At 45.9% G+C, this 24,020-nt stretch overlaps 1 protein-coding gene across 5 annotated transcripts in view; it reads left to right on the forward strand.

Annotated features, from left to right (window-relative positions):
- LOC123508833 (RING finger protein nhl-1-like) overlaps positions 1–13,149 on the forward strand; it is a 56,760-nt gene extending 43,611 nt beyond the window's left edge. For 4 of the 5 annotated variants that reach the window (XM_045262767.1, XM_045262769.1, XM_045262766.1 and 1 more), the window contains exons 3-12: positions 126–441; positions 565–657; positions 964–1,059; positions 2,827–3,038; positions 5,150–5,266; positions 6,197–6,324; positions 6,879–7,042; positions 7,548–7,718; positions 11,821–11,993; positions 12,300–13,149. In XM_045262767.1, the coding sequence (XP_045118702.1) occupies positions 126–441; positions 565–657; positions 964–1,059; positions 2,827–3,038; positions 5,150–5,266; positions 6,197–6,324; positions 6,879–7,042; positions 7,548–7,718; positions 11,821–11,993; positions 12,300–12,420 (1,591 nt within the window). In that variant the 3' untranslated portion in view covers positions 12,421–13,149. The remainder of the gene's footprint in view (positions 1–125; positions 442–564; positions 658–963; positions 1,060–2,826; positions 3,039–5,149; positions 5,267–6,196; positions 6,325–6,878; positions 7,043–7,547; positions 7,719–11,820; positions 11,994–12,299) is intronic. The other variant, XM_045262770.1, reaches the window with a different exon arrangement.
- The last annotated feature ends 10,871 nt before the right edge of the window (positions 13,150–24,020 follow it).

A 24,020-nucleotide genomic window follows, 5' to 3' on the forward strand; every position in this document is an offset into this window, starting at 1 on the left:
CTGCTGCTCGCCACACCCGCTCCAGCCTTCACCCAAACGACCTTGTGTAGGTTTGTGCGTCAAAACTTTCTCACCGCGGGCGTCACGCACACTCCTCCCTCCACCTGTTGATTCCTTTGTTGCAGGACGACGTTCACTTGCCCGACGTGCCGCGGCGACGCCCAGGTGCCACCAGGGGGCGTGGTGGCACTCCCGTCAAACACCCGTCTGAGGCGCGGTGCTGAAATACTGCGGCGAAGGCGTGAGACAGATCCAGCCTGCCACACCTGCACTTCCTGCGGCACCACCGAGGGCGTGATGGCCTGCGGACACTGCCAGGACGCGTGGTGCGAGGCGTGTGGGGCGACACACCTGCGGCAGGTACAGACCGATATTGTGGAACTGAAGGCGAGACTGTCAAGCCTCCGCGACACTCTGGACTGCCGCACTGAGGAGGAGGAGGTGTGCTTTAGCCCCGGCCTGCCCTGGGCCTTGTGTTGTTGCCTTCTGCTGGTATGACAGTGCTGATAATATTTGCCGCCATCTGTTGTCCCAAGCCTGACCTCCCTCCCCTCCCTCTCACAGGCGCGGCTCACCAAACTGGAGGAGACAATTCGAGAGACAGTGGAGGAGCGGGTGGAGCGGCTGCTGGAGGAGGGAACAGCCCTTACAGCCCAGGTACACACACACACACACACACACACACACACACACACACACACACAGTAACACACTGACCTTTAATATGGATCAGTTCAACACACACACACACACACACACACACACACACACACACACAGAGAGAGAGAGAGAGAGAGAGAGAGAGAGAGAGAGAGAGAGAGAGAGAGAGAGAGAGAGAGAGAGAGAATGAGAATCTGTGAAGAGTGAGTGAGAATGGAAGTGAATGTGGTGATGGAAGTGGATGAGCGAGCGGGTGTGAGAGAGTGATTGAGAGTACACCAACACAGAGCTCACTGTCCGTAGGTTCAGGAGATGAGGAAGGAGAGGCAGCAGAAGGCACTCAATCTCAACCAGGAGTTAGAGCAAGTCCTCACACATGACCACCCTCACTCCACACAGGTAAAGCGCACCTCACCTTACATCCTTCCCTCTGGAACCTCTTTAAAACCTCACCTGTAGAATTTTATCTGCAGAAACGCACTTTTAACCTTACCTGCAGAAATTTATCACTAGAACCTCATTTTCAGAACCACAAACAAAACTTATCTTACCTGTAGAAATTTATCACTAGAACCTCATTTTCAGAACCCCAAACAAAACTTACTGAACCAATGTGTGTCTGTCTGTCTGTCTGTCTCTCTGTCTCTGTCTGTCTGTGTTTGTGTCTGTCTCTGTGTCTGTCTCTCTCTCTCTCTCTCTCTCTCTCTCTCTCTCTCTCTCTCTCTCTCTCTCTCTCTCTCTCTCTCTCTCTCATTTCAGTATCAGAGAGGCCATATTCTGCACTTTAAAGTTACAAGGTTGATAAGTGAGTTTATAAGTATTAGTACCACGCCCATAAGTAAAAAAAAAAAATGAGAAAAGTGAGTTGCAATAAGATTCAGTAGTTTTATATTTTTTGTTTGTTTACTTGTCTGTTTGTTTGCTTGTGAAGGACGCTCCCTGCGAATCTACTGCTTCTCATTCAATGCCACTTTTTTTGTGTGTTTGTAAAAGTATTAGTTTACATGCTTCTTTTTTCCTTGTTAGTGGCTTCAGATGACAGTGAAGTAGATCAAGTGTTTGGTTTCTTCTTGTTTACTTGTTTTTTAGGTTCGATGAATGAGCTGTTGTTGTTGTTGTTGTTGTTGTTGATGTAGGTGTTGTTGAAGCAGTAGTAGCATTATTAGTAGTAGTGGTAGGAATAGTAGTAATAGTAGTAATAGATAGTAGTTAGTAGTAGTAGCTAGTAATGGTAGTAATGCTAGTAGTAGTAGTAGTAGTAGTAGTAGTAGTAGTAGCAGCAGTAGCAGCAGCAGCAGTAGGTGCAGCAGCAGTAGTAGTGGTAGCAGCAGTAGTGCAGTGCAGCAGGTGGTGCAGCAGTGGTGGTGGTGGCAGTTGCAGTGGTGGTGGTGGTGCAGCAGTGGCAGTGGTGGCAGTGGTGGTAGCAGTGGCAGTGGTGGTAGCAGTGCAGTGGTAGCAGCAGTTAGTAGCAGTAGTAGTGGTAGCAGTGGTGGTAGTGGTGCAGTAGCAGTGGTGGTGGTGGTAGTGGTAGTGGTAGTAGTAGTGGTAGTGGTAGTGGTATAGTAGTAGTAGATAGTAGCTAGTTGTGGTAGTAATAGTAGTAGTAGTAGTAGTAGTAGTAGTAGTAGTAGTAGTAGTAATGTAACAATCCAAATCGTATGAGACACCTCGAAGCATTCTTAAATCTCAGGCGCGCGCAGTTTAAATGTGAATCTTAGTATGGTTTAAAATGCTTCGAGGAGCGTCTCATACTGTTTGGATCGTTACAGTAATAGTAGTAGTCATTGTTGTGCCACCACTAACGCAATAACACCAATAGAAATAGAAAGAAAAATAGTAGCGTTCCGTTATTCTACTCACCGCCGAACAAAAACAAACGGTACAGTGGAACCATGCGCGCTTTGTGGTCCGAGGGGTCTCCAAGCGCACGGGTTCGAATCCTGTCCACGGTCTGACTGTAGATTGGGGTTTTCACTCTGGGCAATGGTTTTCCTAGCGGGTGGGCTTTCAGATAGGAGGTACCCCCTAAAATTACCCCCTTTAGCCCATTAATTCCCGTGAAAAGCCCACATGGTATAAATAAAAGAAAATTAAAAAACACAGGAACAAGTAATTATTCTTCAAGCAACACCGACACACACTCCATAATACTCTTTCCTCCCGTAGCTTCAGGAGGCGGGGGACTTTCATGCCACGCTGATGAAGCTCCTGAAGCAGACCTCCACCGCCAAGGGTCCACGCGTCACTCTGGACTCCGCCTCCCTCACCCTCAGCACCTCCACCTCTAATGCCGAGACCGAGGAGCACTCGCAGGAGGCCCGGGAGGAGGAAGAGGACGAGAGACACCTGCAGCCCCAAGACCATAACCTCATGTACAGGTGGGTTCCAGGTTCAGGTGGGTCCCCCGGGTCACCTGTTACCTGTAATTATCTCTTTGGGACCTTTATCACCTGTGGGAACGGAAAGCATGTTATTACTTTCAGTCTTTATTGCTTTATTTGCGAGCCCACGTGTTTCAAGCCGCGTGTTCTCACCTGAGAGGAACAACACCTGTAATTACCTGATTTGTGAATTTACCTGAAGAAACGGAGAGGATTTAATGACCTGTGATCTTTACCTTATTCAGTAACTTACTTGTGTTTTCTCAGCTGCGAGGGAGAAAACTTGTGATTAGTTGGTATTTTTACGATCCTAGGCAGAGGTGGGTTCCTTTTGCTATCTTAAGGCACGAAAGCCGGTCATTACTCAGTGCTTTCACGGTCTTATGTATGCATTTAGTTTCCCTCTTTTCGTCTTACCTATAACTAATTGCTCCGTGACAGATAGGAGGTGGAATAAGAGTACTAAACAGTGAACATTCGTCATTACCTGGTGTCTCTGCGAATGGATTCTGGTACACGGCTTTTTTTCCTATTCTTAAACACACAGTTCCCTCATAAAGACAATTTTATAAGCACGCCAAAAATTATCACTTGGTTTAATTCTCATAAGCATTTCTTCCATTGCTTATGCTAGTACTTTTTAAACTGTAACACTAATAATAAAAACACCCTTAGGAATCTTAGTAACTCCCACCAATATCGTTTCTTCAGTTACTGGTGTACAGAACACTCGTTAAACTATCACTGAAATCATGAACACCACCTTTGTAAATCATAACTTCCTCTTGTATCCGTCACTTTTCTTCCGTATGCATTTCTAAGCCCCCATCGTACCTCTAATTACTTTTACGACAGGTAGGAGGCAGAACACATGTATAGTGAACCGCCAACACGTCATGACCTTCTATTAGCTTCCTGTTCGTGGATCGTAACCTTATATTATACAGTGGCCACCACACCACCCACTGCCTTGTTCACACCACGCTACACCACGCCACATAACACCACACCACACTCACCGCCTTGTTCACACCACGCAACACCACGTCACGCCGACCGTATTGTTCACACCAGCCACACCATACCACATCCACCGCCTTGTTTACACCACACTACAACACACCACACCACACCCACCGCCTTGTTCACATCACCACGCCACTTCTACCGCCTTGTTCCTTCACTAGTACTTGTGTTACCTGCAGTGAATCTTTGTAGTAAATGGCACCGTGTTTGTTAGTGCCACCTTCTTCCTTCGTCGCCTCGAGAGAGAGAGAGAGAGAGAGAGAGAGAGAGAGAGAGAGAGAGAGAGAGAGAGAGAGAGAGAGAGAGAGAGAGAGAGAGAGAGAGAGAGAGAGAGAGAGAGAGAGAGAGAGAGAGAGAGAGAGAGAGAGAGAGAGAGAGAGAGAGAGAGAGAGAGGAAAAATAGATTGAGTGGATAGATAAGTAGAAGAACATCAGAGATAATGGTGATGAATGAATAAAAACAGAGGATAAAAAAAGTTGAATGTCGTGTCAGAGGTAAAGTGTGTCAGAGAAAATTAATGTAATACAAAAAATAGTCTGAAGGAAATATCGTAAGCATGAAAAATAATAAAATGTCTCAAAAATATGTAATGCGTAATGGAAAAAAAAATAATGTATGCACCATAGAAAAATATATAATAAGCAGTAGAAAAACATAACAGGTCTCATAACAAAATTACACAAACAATAAAAGCGCTGTGCATCAAACAATTTATACCTTTTGGTCGTAAAGATATGGAGATTTTACGTTCAGTAGGTACTCTTACAATAATTCACATAGGGTATTTATTAATAAATATGCAATGTTAAATAAATGCCTTTTATATGTACAGGAATCAGAAAAAAGACTATAAAAAAATCACATGTAAATAAATATTTAATTTATCTAAGTTATCTATATAAATAGATAGATTAAAAATAATCACATGTAAATAAATAGATAAATTAAATAAATTATCTATATAAATAGATAGATAGATGAATAGAATAATAATGCATAAACAATGAATGACGAAAATAAGTTAAGGTTTGAAATAAACTGAGGATTAACTCTTAAAACTTCCCTCCTTCGGCGCCTGCAGGAGGAAGGGGTCGCTGGCCAGGCTGAGGTGGAGCAGGCACATCAAGGAGCGGCCAGCAGGGATCGGCATCAGCCCCTGGACATCAGACATCTTTGTGACCGGGAGTGACACGTGCAGGTAAGTGTGTGTGTGTGTGTGTGTGTGTGTGTGTGTGTGTGTGTGTGTGTGTGTGTGTGTGTGTGTGTGTGTGTGTGTGTGTGTGTGTGTGTGTGTGTGTGTGTGTGTGTGTGTGTGTGTGTGTGTGTGTGTGTGTGTGTGTGTGTGTGTGTGTGTGTGTGTGTGTGTGATATATATATATATATATATATATATATATATATATATATATATATATATATATATATATATATATATATATATATATATATATATATATATATATATATATATATATATATATATATATATATATATATATATATATATATATATATATATATATATATATATATATATATATATATATATATATATATATATATATATATATATATATATATATATATATATATATATATATATATATATATATATATATATATATATATATATATATATATATATATATATATATATATATATATATATATATATATATATATATATATATATATATATATATATATATATATATATATATATATATATATATATGTGTGTATATGTGTGTGTGTGTGTGTGTGTGTGTGTGTGTGTGTGTGTGTGTGTGTGTGTGTGTGTGTGTGTGTGTGTGTGTGTGTGTGTGTGTGTGTGTGTGTGTGTGTGTGTGTGTGTGTGTGTGTGTGTGTGTGTGTGTGTTGTCTCAAGTGCTTGTTTTATTGTATATACTATTCTTATTCACTTTTTGCCGTCTTTTTTTTTTTTCCCAAGTTATTTATGCTAAACAAGATTGTGACTTTTAACGTGTATATTAAAGATGTACTCGTAAGCTAGCCAATTAACCCTACAACTAGCTCGTATGGCAGAATACTAACTAAACAACTACTTATCAATCTAAATAACAACACGATCACTATCTATCAATCTAACTAACAACACAATCAACAGAGTGCAAGTGTTTGACCCCAGCGGGCGCCAGGTCAACAGCTTCGGATCGCGCGGCCACGGTGACGGGGAGTTCTTGTGCCCTATAGGAGTGGCCTTCAGCTTGGTGTCCCAGGAGGTGTTCATTACAGGTGAGTCATAATAGTTACCTGCGTCTTTACCTAATTAACATACCAGATCTATCCACTGGTGTTCTTCTTTTGTGTTCCTTTGTGATTACTTTGCTATTCCCCCGGCTCTGTATCTGCTTAGCCTTGATATTTAAATGTTCCTGCTTTTGTAACTAAGCAGTCTTACTTGTCATTTTCTTTGATTATTCGTATATCCTGTTTATGTTCTTTCTTCCTTTTTTCTTCCATCTCTCTTCTTCCTCGTTTTTTTTAATCAGCAAATCATCCTTCTTTAGTTTACCTTTCGACCTTCTCTCTATTTTTCTTGTATCCTTTCATCAATACTTGTTTCTTCTATATTTTTGTATATTTTCATTGATACTTGTTTCTTCTATTTGTATATTTTCATTGATACTTGTTTCTTCTATTTGTATATTTTCATTGATACTTGTTTCTTATATTATTTCATTAATACTTTTTCTTTTTACCTACATTTGTTCCCTCATCCACTCTGTTGGTGTCTTTCCCTTGCCCCGACCGCCTGCTCCATATTCCTCACCCTGTCCCTCCTTCAGATAAATGGAAACACTGCATCCACGTCTTTGACACGGAGGGAAACTTCATCCGTCAGCTGGGCAGAAAGGGCAAGGGCTTCGGTCACTTCTCGGCCCCTGAAGGCATCGCCACAGACCGCCACGGCAACATCTACGTGGCGGACACCTGCAATCACCGCGTGCAGGTAGAGCATCTTTCCTTCCTAGCCAGTATTATTCTTAAGTGTTTGTGTCGCAGCTCGATTACAGTATCTAATGCAGTGACCACCATCACCATCACTAGTAGTATATTGTTACTCTTTCCCTACCACTACGTTACTACAACCGTTACAATAATCAAAGCCACAAGCACAACTACCAGTACAACTAACATTATCACTATCGTTATCACTGCTACTTGTAAAAATCATTGACTACTATTCTTATCAATAAAAATCATTGACTACTATTCTTATCAATAAAAATCATTGACTACTTACTATTCTTATCAATACTATTACCACCAAAACATAACCACCACCTCCATTTTTATAACCATTTCTAAACAGTTGTCGTTAGCCAAAGTGCGCGTATTTTTCTAGTTTGGTGCTCAGTTGAATTTTGAACTCTGCATGACACTGTCCTTGATGACAGACTACTCTGAAACTCCTTTCGTTCTAAGTGGAAACATTTCTCCTGACGCGGCTGCAGGTGCTGGACAGTGATGGCGTGTTCTTGAGGGAGCTCGGTGTGGTGTCCTCAGAGACATTACAGGACGGGAGGCGCTACACCAAGACGGAGTTCAATGAGCCTACCGGGGTCGCGGTTTCCCAAGACGGCTCCCGAGTGTACGTGGCTGACGCGGGGAACCACAGGATTAAGGTAAGGCAGGAGGAAGTGGAGAAAAATGGGGAGGTAGAGAATACCAGATAAAGAGGATATTTGGGAGTTGGTATAAGATGCCAGAGAGAAAAGCAACCGAGGAAGATTGTACAGGTGGTGGTTGGGGGCTCACGGAGGTCCGCCGGGAAGTGGGTGGGGCGGGAGGGGGGGTGGACGAGGAGGAGTGGGCCGGAGGTTCGCCATAGTCTGCCGCAACACCGGAAGGAAGGCCAGAGTGTGTCCCGCCGGCGGCCCAGGTGCCGCGAATTGGCCAGGAAGCCTCAAGTCCTCCCCGTAGACCAGCTCCGCCGGCGTGTGATGCGTCCTCCTTCTCCGTGGCCCTCCAGGTCAGCAGGATTATCGGGAGGGCGTCAACCCAGCCATCAGGATGGGGGAGGGCGCGAATCGCCTCCTTGAGACGCCGGTGAAAACGCTCCACCATCCCGTTGGCCTGTGGATGATAGGCTGTGGTGCGTTGGCGCGGCGTTGGCGCGACGTGCCGAGGAAGGCCATGAGCTCACCCCCAGGCGTGAGACTCAAACCGGCGCCCCGAAGTTTGACACCCACCCCGAGAGGAAGTGGGCGGACGTACACTCCGCCGTGCTGTCAGGCATCGGAATCGCGGTACCCCAGCGTGTGGTCCGGTCTACACAAGTGAGGAGGTACCGGTGGCCGCGGCAAGGTGGAAGGGGGCCAACCAGATATATGTGGACTGTGTGGAAGCATTCCGTGGGTGTGGGGATGGTCTGCAGTGGCGTGCGGGTGTGGCGGTGAGTCTTGGCGGCCTGGCAAGGAAGGCAGGTACTCTTTAACTTCCTTCCTCATTCCTGGCCAGACCGCCCGCCTGCTGGTGATACAGTGCGTCCCCAAGATGCCAGGATGGTTGAGAGAGTGGTAGTGGCGGAAGATCTGCTGGCGGAACGGCCGCGGCACATATGGGCGTGCCTGCCCGCACGACACATCGCACCAGAGTTGCCGTGGAGAGTCGGGGAGCTGTTGCTGAACGAGCTGCAGTGATGTGGGCCCCTCAAGCAGTGCCTGTAGCTCCGGGTCGTCCTCTTGCGCTGCCGCCACCGCTTCGTAGTCCAAAGGTGGAGGACGAGACAGGGCGGCGACCGTGCGGGAGGGAGCGTCGCCACGGAGAGAGCATCAGCCACTGTGTTTTCCTCCCCGAATGTGCCTGAGGTCCGTGGTGAACTCAGAGATGAAGGCGAGCTGCCTACACACTCGGGGTGAAGTTGTCGCCCGTCTGGGCCATGGCGTGAGTTAACGGCTTGTGGTCTGTGAGCACGTAGAACTCACGGCCCTCCAGGAAGTGGCGAAAGTGACGCACGGCTTCGTACACTGCCAAGAGCTCCCTGTCAAAGGAGCTGTAGGAGCGCTGAGCCGGTTCCAACCGCTTGCTAAAGAAGGCAACCGGCCTGAGCTCTCCAGCGACTTCCTGCTGTAGCACCGCGCCCACAGCTTCCGCCGACGCGTCCGTGGAGAGCACCGTTGGGGCGTGGGGGACTGGGTAGGCGAGGCGGGTCAGGGAGATGAGCCGGCGCTTGATGGCTTGAAAAGCGCGCTCTGCCTCTTGCCCCCAGTCCAGGGGCTTAGGTGAGTTCTTAACGCCCTTCAGGAGGTCGTTGAGGGGAGCCAGAAGAGCGGCGGCCTGGGGGATGAACCGGTGGTAGTAGTTAATCATCCCTCAGGAATTCCCTGAGTTTCTTGGCGTGGGGCGCCACTTTCTGTTGGAGGGGCTCCAGACCCTCCGCACTCACCTTGTGGCCCAGAAAGTCCACGGACGGGACGCCCAACACGCACTTCTGAGGGTGGAGTTTGAGGCCGTGGTCCTGAAGGCGAGTAAGCACCTGCCGCAGGTGGACTGCATGCTGCTGAGGCGAGGAGGACGCGATGAGAATGTCATCGATGTAAACGACGACGAAGTCCAACAACCCTCTCAGGACCCTGTCCATGAACCGCTGGAAGGTCTGGGCGGCGTTGCGAAAACCGAAGTTCATAAAGGGGTATTCGAACAATCCGAAGGGCGTAATCATCGCGGTCTTCGGAACGTCGTCCTTTGCCACAGGAATCTGGTGCAACGCCCGCAGGAGGTCGATCTTCGAGAAGATAGAATTACCATGGAGCTTGGTGTGGAAGTCCAGCACGTGGGGGATGGGGTATCTGTCGGGGCGGGTCATGGCGTTAAGGGCCCTGTAATCCCCGCAAGCCCGCCATTCTCCATCCTGGGCCTTGGGCACCATGTGAAGTGGCGACGCCCAGTTGCTGTCAGACGGGCGCACAATGCCTTCCTCCAGCATGAGGTCAAACTCCTTGCGCGCAGCGTGAAGACGTTCCGGGGGCAGCCGCCGGGGCCGAGCGAAGCACGGGGGACCAGTTGTCACGATGGAGTGCTGTACCCCGTGTTGGACCCGAGGCGGGGCGGACTGTGGGGATGTAAGGAGGAAACTCCTGGAGGAGGGCCTCGAACTGCGTCGCTTGGCGGAGGGTGGTGAGGGACGGCGTCGGCTGCGCGCAGGGCTCCGCGTGGATGATAGTGGCCGAGGGCTGGTGTAGGAGGCATCTGCGGCGTGGATCCACCAGGAGGTCGTGAGCAGCGAGAAAATCCATCCCCAGGATTGCCTGCTCCACGTCCGCCACCACAAATGCCCACGGGAAACGGCTGCCGGGCAGGAGGGCCACGCGACGCGTCTGGGTCCCATACGTCGCGATCGGGGTGCGGTTGGCGGCCAGGAGGTCGTACGCCGTACGGGGTTGGGCGCGGCGGTCAGTGTCCGCTGCCGGAACCACACTCACCTCTGCCCCGGAATCCACCAGAAAACGGGCCTCGGAGCAAATGTCTCTCATCCAGAGAAGCGGGCGCTGGCTGGCGGGAAACCACTCTGGGTGCTGCGACGGAGGTGACAGCGCAGGGGAGTCAGAAGAGCTGGGAGTGGGCTGACGGCCCCGGCGGCGGGACCGAGGCAAAGCCCTCCGCGGGCTGCGGAGGAGCGGGCGGCCAGTAGGGGTGCCTGGCGCCGACCGAAGGCTGCGAAGGGGCGCGCCCAGCAGAGACTCGCAGATGGGTGGACGGCGCGGAAGCCCGGCCACCAGTAGGCTGCAGACGTGATGGTGGAGGAGACGGGGCCCGGCCATCCCGGGACCACTGCTTCGCCGGCGGGGACGACGTGTGGGCGACAGTAGGCCGTCCAGGGGACGCGGGCGCGTCATGACCGCCCATGGAACACTGCGGGCCCAGCGGCGAAGGCGGTGCAGGTTCCGTGGGGCCCGGGGCAGGCTGTACAGCTGGCGGAGATAGGATGGGGGGGCAAAGACGAGGAAGAGAGGTGGGGGCGGGCAATGGTGTTAGCGGCCCCCGCCCGCCCCGTTTCCCTGGCAGGGATAAGCACATGGCGGTCGGCAGCTGCGTACCTCCTCCCCGAAACGCCTGTGATAGAAACAGACCCCAGCGTCCGTCTGGGTAGGAGAGCGGACGAGTAGAGCTTCCAGGCGCCGCAGGGAGGCCTCCACCGAAGCAAGGCGGGTCTCAGTGGAGCTGGGCACTGCAGCCAGGGGTGGGTTACGGCGAGCCCATCGCCGCCTGTTGCTGGAGGACGTGGAGAGGAGAGAGATTCCGCTGGTGCGGTTGGCTGGTCCGTCGGGGCACAGGCAGGCCGGGGCGGGGGTCTGCTTTGGGGGGCGACACCACGTGGGCCGAGAATTCCTCCAAGGAGAGGGCCTGTGGGGCAGCCGCCAGCTAGAGACAGACAGGCTGCGGCAGGAGAGAGGAGAATTTGTGGCGCACCATCTCCTCCGACCACGGGAACCCTGCCGCGGCGGACAACCTCGCCAGGAGTGCCGACGGTCGGCCGCCGTCATACCGAGCTGAGTTAAGTGAGGCGAAACGGTCACTACACCTGGCCCGGCTTAGAAGGGGATCGGCGTAGTGCGTGGAATCCCCGGGCCGTGCTGCACCTCGCCCAGCTGTTCTCAGGTAGTTCCACACCTAGGCCGGATTAGCGTGGTGGAAGTAGTAGTGGTAGTAGTAGTAGTAGTAATAGTAGTAGTAGTTGCAGTAGTAGTGTGGTTCACTACAATATTATCACTTGCACGTCCTCAGGTGTTTGACGGGAGCAGCGGTGAGCGGGTGCTGATGTTCGGGACACGGGGGCGTAACAAGGGACAGTTCGAGACCCCAGAATGCCTGGCGGTGGACCCTGAGGGCTTCATGCTGGTGGGGGACTCCGGCAATGGGCGCGTCCAGGTGTTCCGACCTGATGGCACTTTCATCAGGTGAGTGGCAGGATGATCTGGAAATTATGAAGTTTTTGTAAGCCTCAAGGTAGTAAGATGGTGTATGGCGGCTCCTAGGCCATATACCATAAAACTAAGGAAAGACATGTGGCAGAGACTATAATCTCCTAGAATTTAGATACAAATGTAGGAGATTAAAGAAATTTATACACACAGTCTACTCCATTATTCACATTATATAGACAGACTCCATTATTCAACCATCACCGTACATTCTACACACTCATCCAATCAAACATTCTTCATCTGAACTGAACTGCAATTTAACTCGCCTGTCTCTTTCAGGTACCTTGGGACACGAGTCAACACGCGTGGGGAATTCGGCTGGGTGTCTGGCGTGGCCCTCTCTCGCTCCCTCGACGTGGTCGTCACTGACTTTAAAAATAACCTCGTCGCTGTATTTTAGTTAAAGCATGCCTTAAGGTTTTCTTGTATTTCTCATACTTACTCTTCCTCATTATAATCTATATATTTTTTTCTTTCCTCTAAACTCTTCCTCCTGCTGTTTTGGTATGCTCTTATTTCTCGTCGTAGTTTGCCTCCTCCTCCTCCTCCCGGTTATGATTATAATATACTCTTTTTTGCTTGAACTGTGCGTGGATAGAGGAGGAGAATGTAGGGGGTTGATAAACATCCTCTCCCGTACAAGCTTTACATGTCTACAGACAGGGCCGGTGTGTTGTGATTGCAGTATCCGACATCAGGTTGTCAGGCTCTAGACTTCGCCTGCTTCCAAACTTCACTCGTTATATCTCACAGCCTTTGACAAGACCAGATGATCCGGGCGTCTTGTTGGTCGTATTCTGCGTCGTCCTTGTAAAAGAAACGCAGAGAAAAGTGGAGGGAGACAAGGAAGAGAAAAATTGCATTGTTTTAAAAACAAAGCCAATAACTGTGTATGCAGACAAGAAAATTTGTAACTGGAAACTTAAGTTGTGGAGCTCAAACTGCTGTTCTTGTAAATAGACACTATATATAATATATTACTTTATTACTAGAGTAGGCTGTGTTATTCGTCTAAGCCTTACTTATTAATGTTATTCCGTAATACAGTATCCTTGGTTTCGTTATTATGGTGATCTTCCTGTGATATCGCCGCCATTTTGTTGACATTTGTAAATAAAGTTAACGACTTCAATATACTTTTTTTTTTCTCACTCAGTAATACCCCTTCCCCCATTACCTGACAGACCTTCCTTTCGCCCCTGGTCCAGTAACTTATCGTCCCTCCCAGTCCAAATAATTATCAAAACACGCCTGTAAAGTAATCTATCAATTAACAAGACGCCTCGTAGTAGCAGCAAATATCACTTTACACTTCAAAGAGTCTCGGTCTCCGCCAGAAAAAAAAAAAAAATTAAATAAATATTTGGGAGCCTCTCGGACTCTTCCAGCACAAACGCTCACTAACCGCCAACACTGCCAACCAGCGAGTCTGACCTACCACGCTCTGGAACAACGAACACACCGCGACGCAGGACATGCTGGAGGAGGCAACCGCCGCACCTGCAGGAACAAGGAAAGTAGATTAAATGTAAGTTTTGGCTTATTTTCTGCGTCGAAAACACAGTATGACGACAAACCATCAGACCTCTCACAGATTACAAGGCCATCCACCCATTTTTTTTTTTTTTTTTTAAGATACCACCTCAAAATTAGCTTATTTACGTATTGGTAACCGGACAAGTCTTATATTGACTTGATCCCACCTACTAGGAGCTTCTTAAATGCTAGAACAGGACCGGCAACAACTAACTAACTATTTACGACAAACGGCAAAACGCGGTGAGTGAGTGGTAGGGCTGGATCGTAATGAATGAACACTAAATAAAACATTTAAAAATGGTATTAAAGCAAATTAGTTTAAGAATAAAAAAATTTGTCATTCTTTCTACTCGAATATGACTAGATACACAAGGAACACGCAACACGAACTGGACAGCCAGGCGACCGCTACCCTCTAATGTACGTCAGCCGGACACACCAAAACCTGAGTATGTATGGTTGTCTTTCCTAGTAACTGCTCGTCCATATTTTCCTCAGCCTACAGTACGCAAAAATAATGTGACGGATTCCGCAGCAGCATCGATATCAAATTACCAAATATTATTATAAAAAAAAAACTTCGATTTCACGAAGAGGATGAATTAGGAGGAAAGCCACATTGTTGCTGATAAGGCACTATTCATCAGGAATTCTATGCTTCGAGAAAACTCTAGAAAGGTATACTATTGTTTCCACGATTCCACCGATAGTGTTACGAGGACTCGCAATACAAGTGGTAAAAATAACTTAGGCCGCAACCTCACGCTAAAGTAACACCTAATTTTTATACTGTCAACCTGAACATGCTTAAGTTACATGACTGCCTAAAGTGTTTTGTAACAGTTTATACGCAAGCCACAGTCTGTACCACTATTCACATCCTGAAGCTTTTTAGCACTGCGCGCCCTATACCTATGACATCACTATTGCCGTATCGCTATAATCATGCTCACCTTCAGCCTGGCGTGGGGGTGTGTCTGACAAACTTGGAGTGAAGTAGTACTACTCCCACGTGAGGTCCAGTTTGACTCATGGTGGTAGGCACCTACTCTTCGCCCTGCTTCCCTTCCTTGTTTTTATCAGTGCCAGCCAAGGCTCTTCACTTACATCTGAGAAAATATACAACATTTTACATATCCTCCAAAAATACCATGACAATGATACTATTGACAACCATATCAACAAACACTCTTACATTTCCTTCAACACCTGTCAAGAAAAACCCTCTCCAGTAGCTTACCCAGGCTACATGCAGTGCTGGAGTGCAAGTCGCTGCACCGCCAGATAGTACATGACATCGAGTGAGACATGCTTCGGGGTTTCAGAACCCTCCTCTGTTTCGTAGCGACTTTGATAAATTATCTCAGTTCCATCAAGACGTCCCACGCCTGCAGATGCAACGAACAAAGTGATACGAGTCACGATAACAAACTGCAGTAATGTATAATGTATTGCAGATGGAAGTGGAATAGAAAAAAAAAATGTTAAAATAATGCATCAATGAACTAACACCGGTTTTTTTTTTTTTTATGAATACGTTGTGTTCGAGAGAGAGAGAGAGAGAGAGAGAGAGAGAGAGAATGTGTGTGTGTGTGTGTGTGTGTAATTCGCCTGCTGGTCACCCAGCCAGTCTTCCCCATTACGGAGCGAGCTCAGAGCTCATAGACTGATCTTCTGGTAGGACTGAGACCACAACACACTCCACACACCGGGAAAGCGAGGCCACAACCCCTCGAGTTACATCCCGTACCTATTTACTGCTAGGTGAACAGGGGCCACACATTAAGAGGCTTGCCCATTTGCCTCGCCGCTTCCCGGAACTCGAACCCGGCCCTCTCGATTGTGAATCGAGCGTGCTAACCACTACACTACGCGGTGTGGTGTGTGTGTGTGTGTAATTAACCTCGGTCGTCTGCTGGTCACCCAGCTAGTTTTCCCCATTACGGAGCGAGCTCAGAGCTCATAGACCGATTTTCGGGTGGGACTGAGACCACATCAACACACAACACACACCGGGAAAGCGAGGCCACAACCCCTCGAATTACATCCCGTATACCTATTTACTGCTAGGTGAACAGGGGTCCCCATCTATCAATTATCAATTTATTTTTTTGCGGAACTGAATCAAGCTCGTAATGTCTTTTTTTTTATTATCCAATTATATTTTCTCTGAATTTATACATACTGGTTACACGCGCAGGCGTACACAAACACACGCACACATACACGCACACTTTTGTTCTCTTTTTAACCCTAAAAGAAAGAGGACAATAAAAAAAGGGAAGAAACGTAAAAAATAGATGAAGATGAACTGATACTACAACTACTACTCATACAACGATAATATCAATGATAATAATAATGATAATAACAATAACAAGAACAATAATAAGCAATTAGATAAAGTAACTCGATGGTCTGGTCATTAATTTCACTTAGTCAGGAAAGCTCACAATAAATCCTTTCCTTCCTTTTCATCGTATTATGCATTTGTTAGGTTCTGTATTAAAGAAGGCTATAAGAATCATTAGAACCTCGACTAATGGGTGGTTAGATAATTGACAACTAATACCACCGCATCTTTCACAATAAATCCTTTCCTTCCCTTTCATTTTATTAGTTAAGTTGCATTTGTTAGATTCCGTATTCAAGGAGGCTATGAGAATTATTAGGCTCTCAGACAGAGCAGCAGTATGTCATTAGGTGATTGATAATTCTAAATGCGTCTCTATTTTCCTTTTAACCCCTTCAGTACTGGGATATATATATATATATATATATATATATATATATATATATATATATATATATATATATTTTTTTTTTTTTTTTTATCTAAAGATATGTGTACGATTAGACCATTTTATTGACATTAGAAAGGGTCTATGGAGTTCAGAAGATTAATGGCCAGTCTTCACTATTTTAGTCTCCACGTGAGTTTCTACACTTCTGTAAATCACTATATAGTAAGCAGAATTTATATGAAAACGCGTAACACTAAAGGAGTTAGGTTAAGTATGCATTGGTGAAACATTGTATTCAAGAAGCTGATATGAATAATTAGGATCTCAAATGTGCTAGTAACTGATTCAGAAGCAACTCCGTGATCAGGTACATTTTTAAGACAGACATTAACAAAAAAGTAACAATACATTAATTAGAGTGCACAGTCAATCGTTAGGAAAGAAGGCAAGTCCATAAATAGAGATTGAGAGGTGGACGTAGCTAATACAATGGTAGTGAAGGATTACGAAGTATCGACGTATTGGCTTCTTGGAAGTTCCGATTTGTTATGTTCTGCCATGTTCCTACCTCACTGTCACGCTTTTCCTCCTTTTACCCTCACACATCTCATCTCTCACTCATTTTCAACACGTACTGCCTCTTCTCTACGTTTCCACCTCTTATGGTTTCACTAAAACATCTCAAAGGGGAAAACAGGATCAGTAATTACACAGACAACATTTATCTGGCGTTGTGGGACTTAATGTGGCTGTCCCGGACTCCCGGTGTTGAAAAATGTGAGACAAGCGAGATCTACATCAGTAAATGCGTACAGTGCTGCCGGCACAGAGGATCAAGGCTTCAAAAAGGATTAGCTACGTATTGTCATTGTTAAAACGTTATCAGTACGGAGGGAAGAGAGTAGACGAATTCACGGATAAAGGAAAGTGTGAGTGAGTTTCATACGGCAACGTGTCAGAAATCTAAATAAACATAAATAAATACACATAAAATATATACAAGTATAGGTAGATTGCTGAATATGTAGATTCTTGTTGGAAGTTTGAATGAAAAAAAATAAAAATATCAATAATCAGAAACAATACCTGTTGCTTTTCTATGAGTCTCTATTCCTGGGGAAATTTACACTTTTTTTTTTCTCCCTAGATATTTACTATCAATTTTTTGTTTGTTTGTTTGTTTGTTTGTTTATCATATGTTGGTGGCCGAGATTTTGCGCGCGAAGTTAATGGCAAGGCGCGAATTCTTGACGTGGTGGTGGCGTCAACATTCACATTCAAAGTGCAGTGAGTTTGTGCTTCCTTTTGTAACAATTAGGTGGTCGTAATTATGTAAGAACTCATGTATTATCAAGATCTGTTGGCAGTTACTTGTTACTCTTTGTTCTTGCCGCGGACAACCTGCGGGAGGTGGTGGCATATTTCATGAGGCGCGTGTAGAGTGTGACATGAGGTTTAGGAGCTAAAAGCGGGACATTATATGATGATGTGTGCGTGTGTGTATGAAGATTTCATATCAATAAGTTTCATTAGAACAGGTTTGTATGGCTGAAATAGGCAAATCAAAACGGGGAGCAACAGTGTCATATGGCATAAAAGTACCGGATTAGCACACCTCAACATTAACAGAGTTTTGAAATAATAAATAAAGATTAGGCAGTTTTCCATTTGAAGTGGGACCATTACGAAAAAGTGAGTTTTTTTTTTTTTTTTACGTAGGAAAGAAGGCCAGCCAAGGGCAAAAAAAAAAAAAGTAAAAAAAAAAAGGCCCACTAGTGCTGGCTCTCTAGAAGGTATAAAAGCGTCAGCCAAAAAAGGTGGGGAGCAAATGCCTCAATACCTCCCTCTTAAAAGAAGACAAGTCGTAGAAAGTCGGAAATACAGATGCAGGGAGGGAGTTCCAGAGTTTACCAGTGAAAGGGATGAATGATTGAGAGTACTCTTGCGTTAGAGAGTTGGACAGAATAGGGAAGAGAGGAAAAAGAAAGCCTTGTGCAGCGAGGCCGCAGGAGGAGGGGAGGCATCAGGGCCGTTTCTAGCTATAGGCGGACAAGCGATTGCCTAAGCGCCCCAAGCCACCAGGGGGCCCCCTGGGTAGCTTGGAAAATTTTAATTTCCTAAGTCACCCAGGGGCTCCGACGAAAAATAGAAATCTAGGGCCCCCCCAAACAGCATCTTGCCTAAGGCCCCCACAAAGCTAGAAACGGCCCTGGGAGGCATGCAGTTAGCAAGATCAGTAGAACAGTTAGCATGAAATTAGCAATAAAAGATAGAAAGAGATGCAACATTCTGGCAGTGAGAAAGAGGCTGAAGACAGTTAGTCAGAGGAGGGAGTTGATGAGATGAAGAGCTTTTGATTCCACCCTATCTAGTAAAACTGTGTGACTGGAACCCCCAAACATGCGAAGAGTACTCCATACAGGGATGGATAAGGCCCTTATACAGAGTAAGCAGTTGGAGGGGCGAGAAAAACTGGCGGAGACGCCTCAGAACACCTAACTTCATAGAAGCTGTTTTAGCAAGAGATGAGATGTGAAGTTTCCAGTTAAGATTATGAGCAAAGGACAGACCGAGGATATTCATTGTGGAAGAGGAGACAGTTGAGTGTCATTGAAGAAGAGGGATAGTTGTCTGGAAGGTTGTGTCGAGTTGATAGATGGAGGAATTGAGTTTTTGAGGCATTGAAAACTACTAGATTTTTTCTGCCCCTATCGGAAATCTTAGAAAGATCGGAAGTCAGGCGTTCTCTGGCGTCCCTGCGTGATCTGTTGACTTTCTGAAGGGTTGGTCGTCTCTCAAAGGACGTGGAAAGATGTAGGGTGGTATCATCAGCGTAGGAGTGGATAGGGCAAGAAGTTTGGTTAAGAAAGGCATTAATGAATAATAGAAAGAGAGTGGATGACAGGACAGAATTCTGAGGAACTCCACTATTAATATATTTAGGAGAAGAACTGTGGCCTTCTACCACAGCAGCAATAGAGCGGTCGGAAAGGAAACTTGAGATAAAGTTGCAGAGAGAAGGATAGAAGCCGTAGGAGGGCAGTTTTGAAATCAAAGCTTTATGCCAGACTCTATCAAAAGCTTTTGATATGTCTAACGCTACAGCAAAAGTTTCACCGAAATCTCTAAAAGAGGATGACCAAGACTCAGTAAGGAAAGCCAGAAGATCACCAGTAGAGCGACCTTGACGGAAGCCATACTGGCGATCAGACAGAAGATTGTGAAGTGACAGATGTTTGAGAATCTTCCTATTCAGGATAGATTCAAAAACTTTAGACAAGCAAGAGATTAAAGCTATAGGACGGTAGTTTGAGGGGTTAGAACGGTCACCCTTTTAGGAACAGGCTGAATGTAGGCGAACTTCCAGCAGGAAGGAAAGGTAGAAGTCGATAGACAAAGTTGGAAGAGTTTGGCCAGGCAAGGTGCAAGCACAGAAGCACAGTTTTTGAGAACAATAGGAGGGACCCCATCAGGTCCATAAGCCTTCCGAGGGTTTAGGCCAGCAAGGGCATGGAAAACATCATTACGAAGAATTTTGATTGTAGACATGAAATAGTCAGAGGGAGGAGGAGAGGGAGGACAAGCCCAGAATCGTCCAAGGTGGAGTTGTGAGCAAAGGTTTGAGAAAAGAGTTCAGCTTTAGAGACAGAAGAGATGGCAGTGGTGCCATCAGGATGAAATAAAGGAGGAAAGATGAAGAAGTGAAGTTATTTGAGATGTTTTTGGCTAGATGCCAGAAGTCACGAGGAGAGTTTGAGTTTGAAAGATTTTGACATTTTCTATTTATGAAAGAGTGTTTGGCAAGTTGAAGAACAGACTTGGCATGATTCCGGCAGAGATATAAAGTGCATGAGATTCAGGAGATGGAAGGCTCAAGTACCTTTTGTGGGCAACCTCTATCATGTATAGCACGAGAACAGGCTGAGTTAAACCAAGGTTTAGAAGGTTTAGGTTGAGAAAAAGAATGAGAAATGTACGCCTCCATGCCAGACACTAACACCTCTGTTATGCGTTCAGCACAAAGAGATGGGTCTCTGACACGGAAGCAATAATCATTCCAGGAAAATCAGCATAATACCTCCTCAGGTCACCCCAACTGGCAGCGGCAAAACGCCAGAGGCACCTTCGCTTTGGGGGATCCTGTGGAGGGATTGGAAAATAAGGACAAGATACAGAAATGAGATTGTGATCGGAGGAGCCCAACGGAGATGAAAGGGTGACAGCATAAGCAGAAGGGTTAGAGGTGAGGAAGAGATCAAGAATGTTGGGCGTGTCTCCAAGACGGTCAGGAATACGAGTAGGATGTTGCACCAGTTGCTCTAGGTCATGGAGGATAGCAAAGTTGAAGGCTAGGTCAGTGAAGGGAGAGGAAAGCCAAAGCTGGTGGTGAACATTGAAATCTCCAAGAATGGAAATCTCAGCGAAAGGGTAGAGGGACAGAATGTGCTCCACTTTAGAAGTTAAGTAGTCGAAGAAATTACTATAGTCAGAAGAGTTAGGGAGAGATAAACAGCACAGATGAATTTAGTTTGAGAGTGACTGTTAAGTCGTAGCCAGATGGTGGAAAATTCGGAAGACTCAAGAGCGTGGGCACGAGAGCAAGTTAAGTCGTTGCGTACATAGACGCAACATCCAGCTTTGGAATGAAAATGAGAATAGAGAAAGTAGGAGGGAACAGAGAAGGGGCTACTGTCAGTTGCCTCAGACAGCTGTGTTTCGGTGAGGAAAAGAAGATGAGGTTTAGTAGAGGAGAGGTGGTGTTCCACAGATTGAAAATTAGATCTAAAACTGCGAATGTTGCAGAAGTTAATGTAGAAAAAGTTGAGGGAGGTGTCAAGGCATTTGGGGTCGTTAACAAGAGAAGCGTCCGACCTGGGGACATTTTTGGTCCCCTTCCCAGAAGGGACTCCGAGGCATTGTTTTGAGTACCCATTTTTCTTTAAAATTTTTATTTTCAAGTGAAGGGCGTATGTGTGGTAAGTGCATGTATTTTTGTGTGAAGAAGGAGAATTGTCTTTAGAGGATAGGCTGTGACTGTCCCCTTGAGTTGTGAGACACAAAGGGAAACATTCAGCGAGATCATAACTAGCTCTAATGGAAGGTTCACAGCACCCCCTCAACTAGTGCTACTAGATCTCACTGGGAGTAAGTTAATGTTTTGGTAGGTGTCTGCTACCTCCACCTATAAATAGTTATACTGGATAATGTCTTAATGATGGTAATGGAAGTTTATGAAACAAAGTGATCAAGCAAAGTATAGGTGGAAATATAATGGATGTCAAGCATAGTGCCCTAAGATATGTAGTTTGGCCATTTATAAGAGATGATGTCAGTAGGTAAAATGACGAAAAGTGCTGAGTACAATAGGTGTAATTAATGTAGAAGGAAAATTTTATTAAATGAGAGGACAGTGTACATGCTATGTAATATGAAACCATGACAGGAGAGTCAGGATTAATGAGTGCTAAATTGAATGCAGGAATAGGTATTACTGAAAATTTATCATAATCATCTTGAAGGAAAATTTCAGGAATAGGTATCATAAAAATTGGCATACATGTATAGATGGGTAGAAAGATAAACTCCTGCAGTAGAATATGTGAGAATCCTTTTTTTTTCAATCATAGGTATTTTATGTCATATGCAACATCGTCTGTGTGTGCAAGATGTATGACCTGTGCTGTCTCGGCAGGGCCTTGACGGTTCAGCAAGGTATGAAGAAGCGATGCAGAAACAGAACCGCTGCTTCCTCACGTACAAGAAAGCATTCCTGCAGCACTGGACTTGGTGGCAGGGCAGGTGCATCAGGACAGAGGGTGGGTATGAAGAATACTGCCCAACCACAAGCAAGCAAGATGTCTACGCCTCACATCTCGCCACACACAGAACACAACAACAGGCAGGTATCCGTCCACTCCAGGTCCCTGTCAGCAGAGCGCAAATTGTTGGAAGGACGATGGACCTTGCGTCTTAGAGATCCAAAGACAGGCAGGTCAGCTGGACCTCAACAGAAGTGTGCTACAGCCAGAGGTATCTCAGTAAGCCTCTCAGAGCCAGTAGATTCCACATCTCTACCTGCTACACACAGGAGTAGAAGAAACTCCGAACAGAATAGAGCAACAGCTGAGACCCCAAAGATTGAAATCTCTTCACGGGACAGAAACAGTCATGGAAAGGGTTCTGAAGGTGATGTGGTGTACACATTAAGGCAAGCTAAGGCTCCAAGCTTTGAAGCATCTGGTGTTCATTCTTTGGGTCCCAGAAGCTGCATCACCTCTACTTCTCTGCAGCCTGACGGGAGGCAGCCAACAGGTGACATTTGCTTTTCTTCCTCTATGACACTCAAAGAAAGAAATACCAGCAACTGCCTCCAGCCCAACACCAGTATAGTGGCTGGGTCTGAGGAGAATATCAAATCTGAATCTTCCCAAGCAGTCTCTTCATTCAAGGTCAGCAAGATGCCCTCAGCATTGCATGGAAGTGACATCTGTCAAAGAAAGGGAACTACCACATTAAAAAAGTTAGTAACACCAGAATTACCAACATCTTCCCTTGAAATGGCATCATATGATTCTTCTGACTCTCCACTCATCACTCGTAGTGTACAGAGGTTACCAACTAGCATCAAGAACCTGATGAAGAGGAGGCTGTCAGAAAGTCCACCATTCAGTAGTAGCCCCAGTAAGGGGGAGAACCAGAGGCTTATTCTATCCCAGCCAGTAGATGAATTTAAAGGATTCTCATCAGTTGAAATCTTGAATAGAAAATCCAAGATAGACCAGTGGTCTAGATTAAATGAGATGCAAAAGCAAAAGGATTTAAGATGCTATCTCTCTGGGGCCTTGTCACATCCTTGCCCTCAAGGCAACAACACAGGGGTGCTCTGCTCCCCATCAGTTATGGTGAAGAAAGTGTACCGCTTTCCTCTCAATGATTTATCCTCTTCCAAAGTCCCTGAGAAACTTGTAGGAAGAAGCCCATCAAATTTACAGTTTTCAAATGCTCTCAAGGACCTAGCAAATCTCACTGTACTATCCAGCTTTCCACATGAAACAAACACCCAAAGAAATGTCAACAAATCTGTCTCATTGTCTCAGCTTCACAGGAAACTTGAAATGCCAGAAGAACATCATGCAAAACACAAAGCATCGTTGAGTCATCTGGTAACACAAAGTGAACTGCCCATGAACACCACACCAGCTGGCCCTTCCAAGAATAACAGCATACCAACTGCACATTCAAATGCTTGTGTGACACTAGCTGGACCTTGTAGAAGGAACACAAGGCCAGCTGAAGCTTCCACAAACAACAGTATGCCAGCTGCACCTCCCAGGAGCACCATGATATCAACTGGGCCTTACAGGACAAACACCACACAACCAAGACCTTTCAAGAACCAGAACCAGAATACACCAGCAAAACCCTCCAAGAACAAAAATATAGTACCAATACCCCAGGATGTTCAGAATACACCAGCTATACTTCATAAAAACCGTAACATAGCAGTTGAACCTTCCTTGAACCAGAATACACCAGCTACACCTTCCATGAATCAAAATGTACCACCAATACCTTCCATAAACCAGAATACACCAGCTAGACCTTCCGTGAACCAAAATATACCACCTAGGTCTTCCGTTAACCAAAATGCACCAGGTGGATTTTCCAATAAACAAAATACAACCATTAGACCTTCCATGAACCAGAATGCACCAGG

The sequence above is a fragment of the Portunus trituberculatus genome, chromosome 25, assembly GCF_017591435.1.
Source record: "Portunus trituberculatus isolate SZX2019 chromosome 25, ASM1759143v1, whole genome shotgun sequence".
NCBI classification, from domain to species: domain Eukaryota; kingdom Metazoa; phylum Arthropoda; class Malacostraca; order Decapoda; family Portunidae; genus Portunus; species Portunus trituberculatus.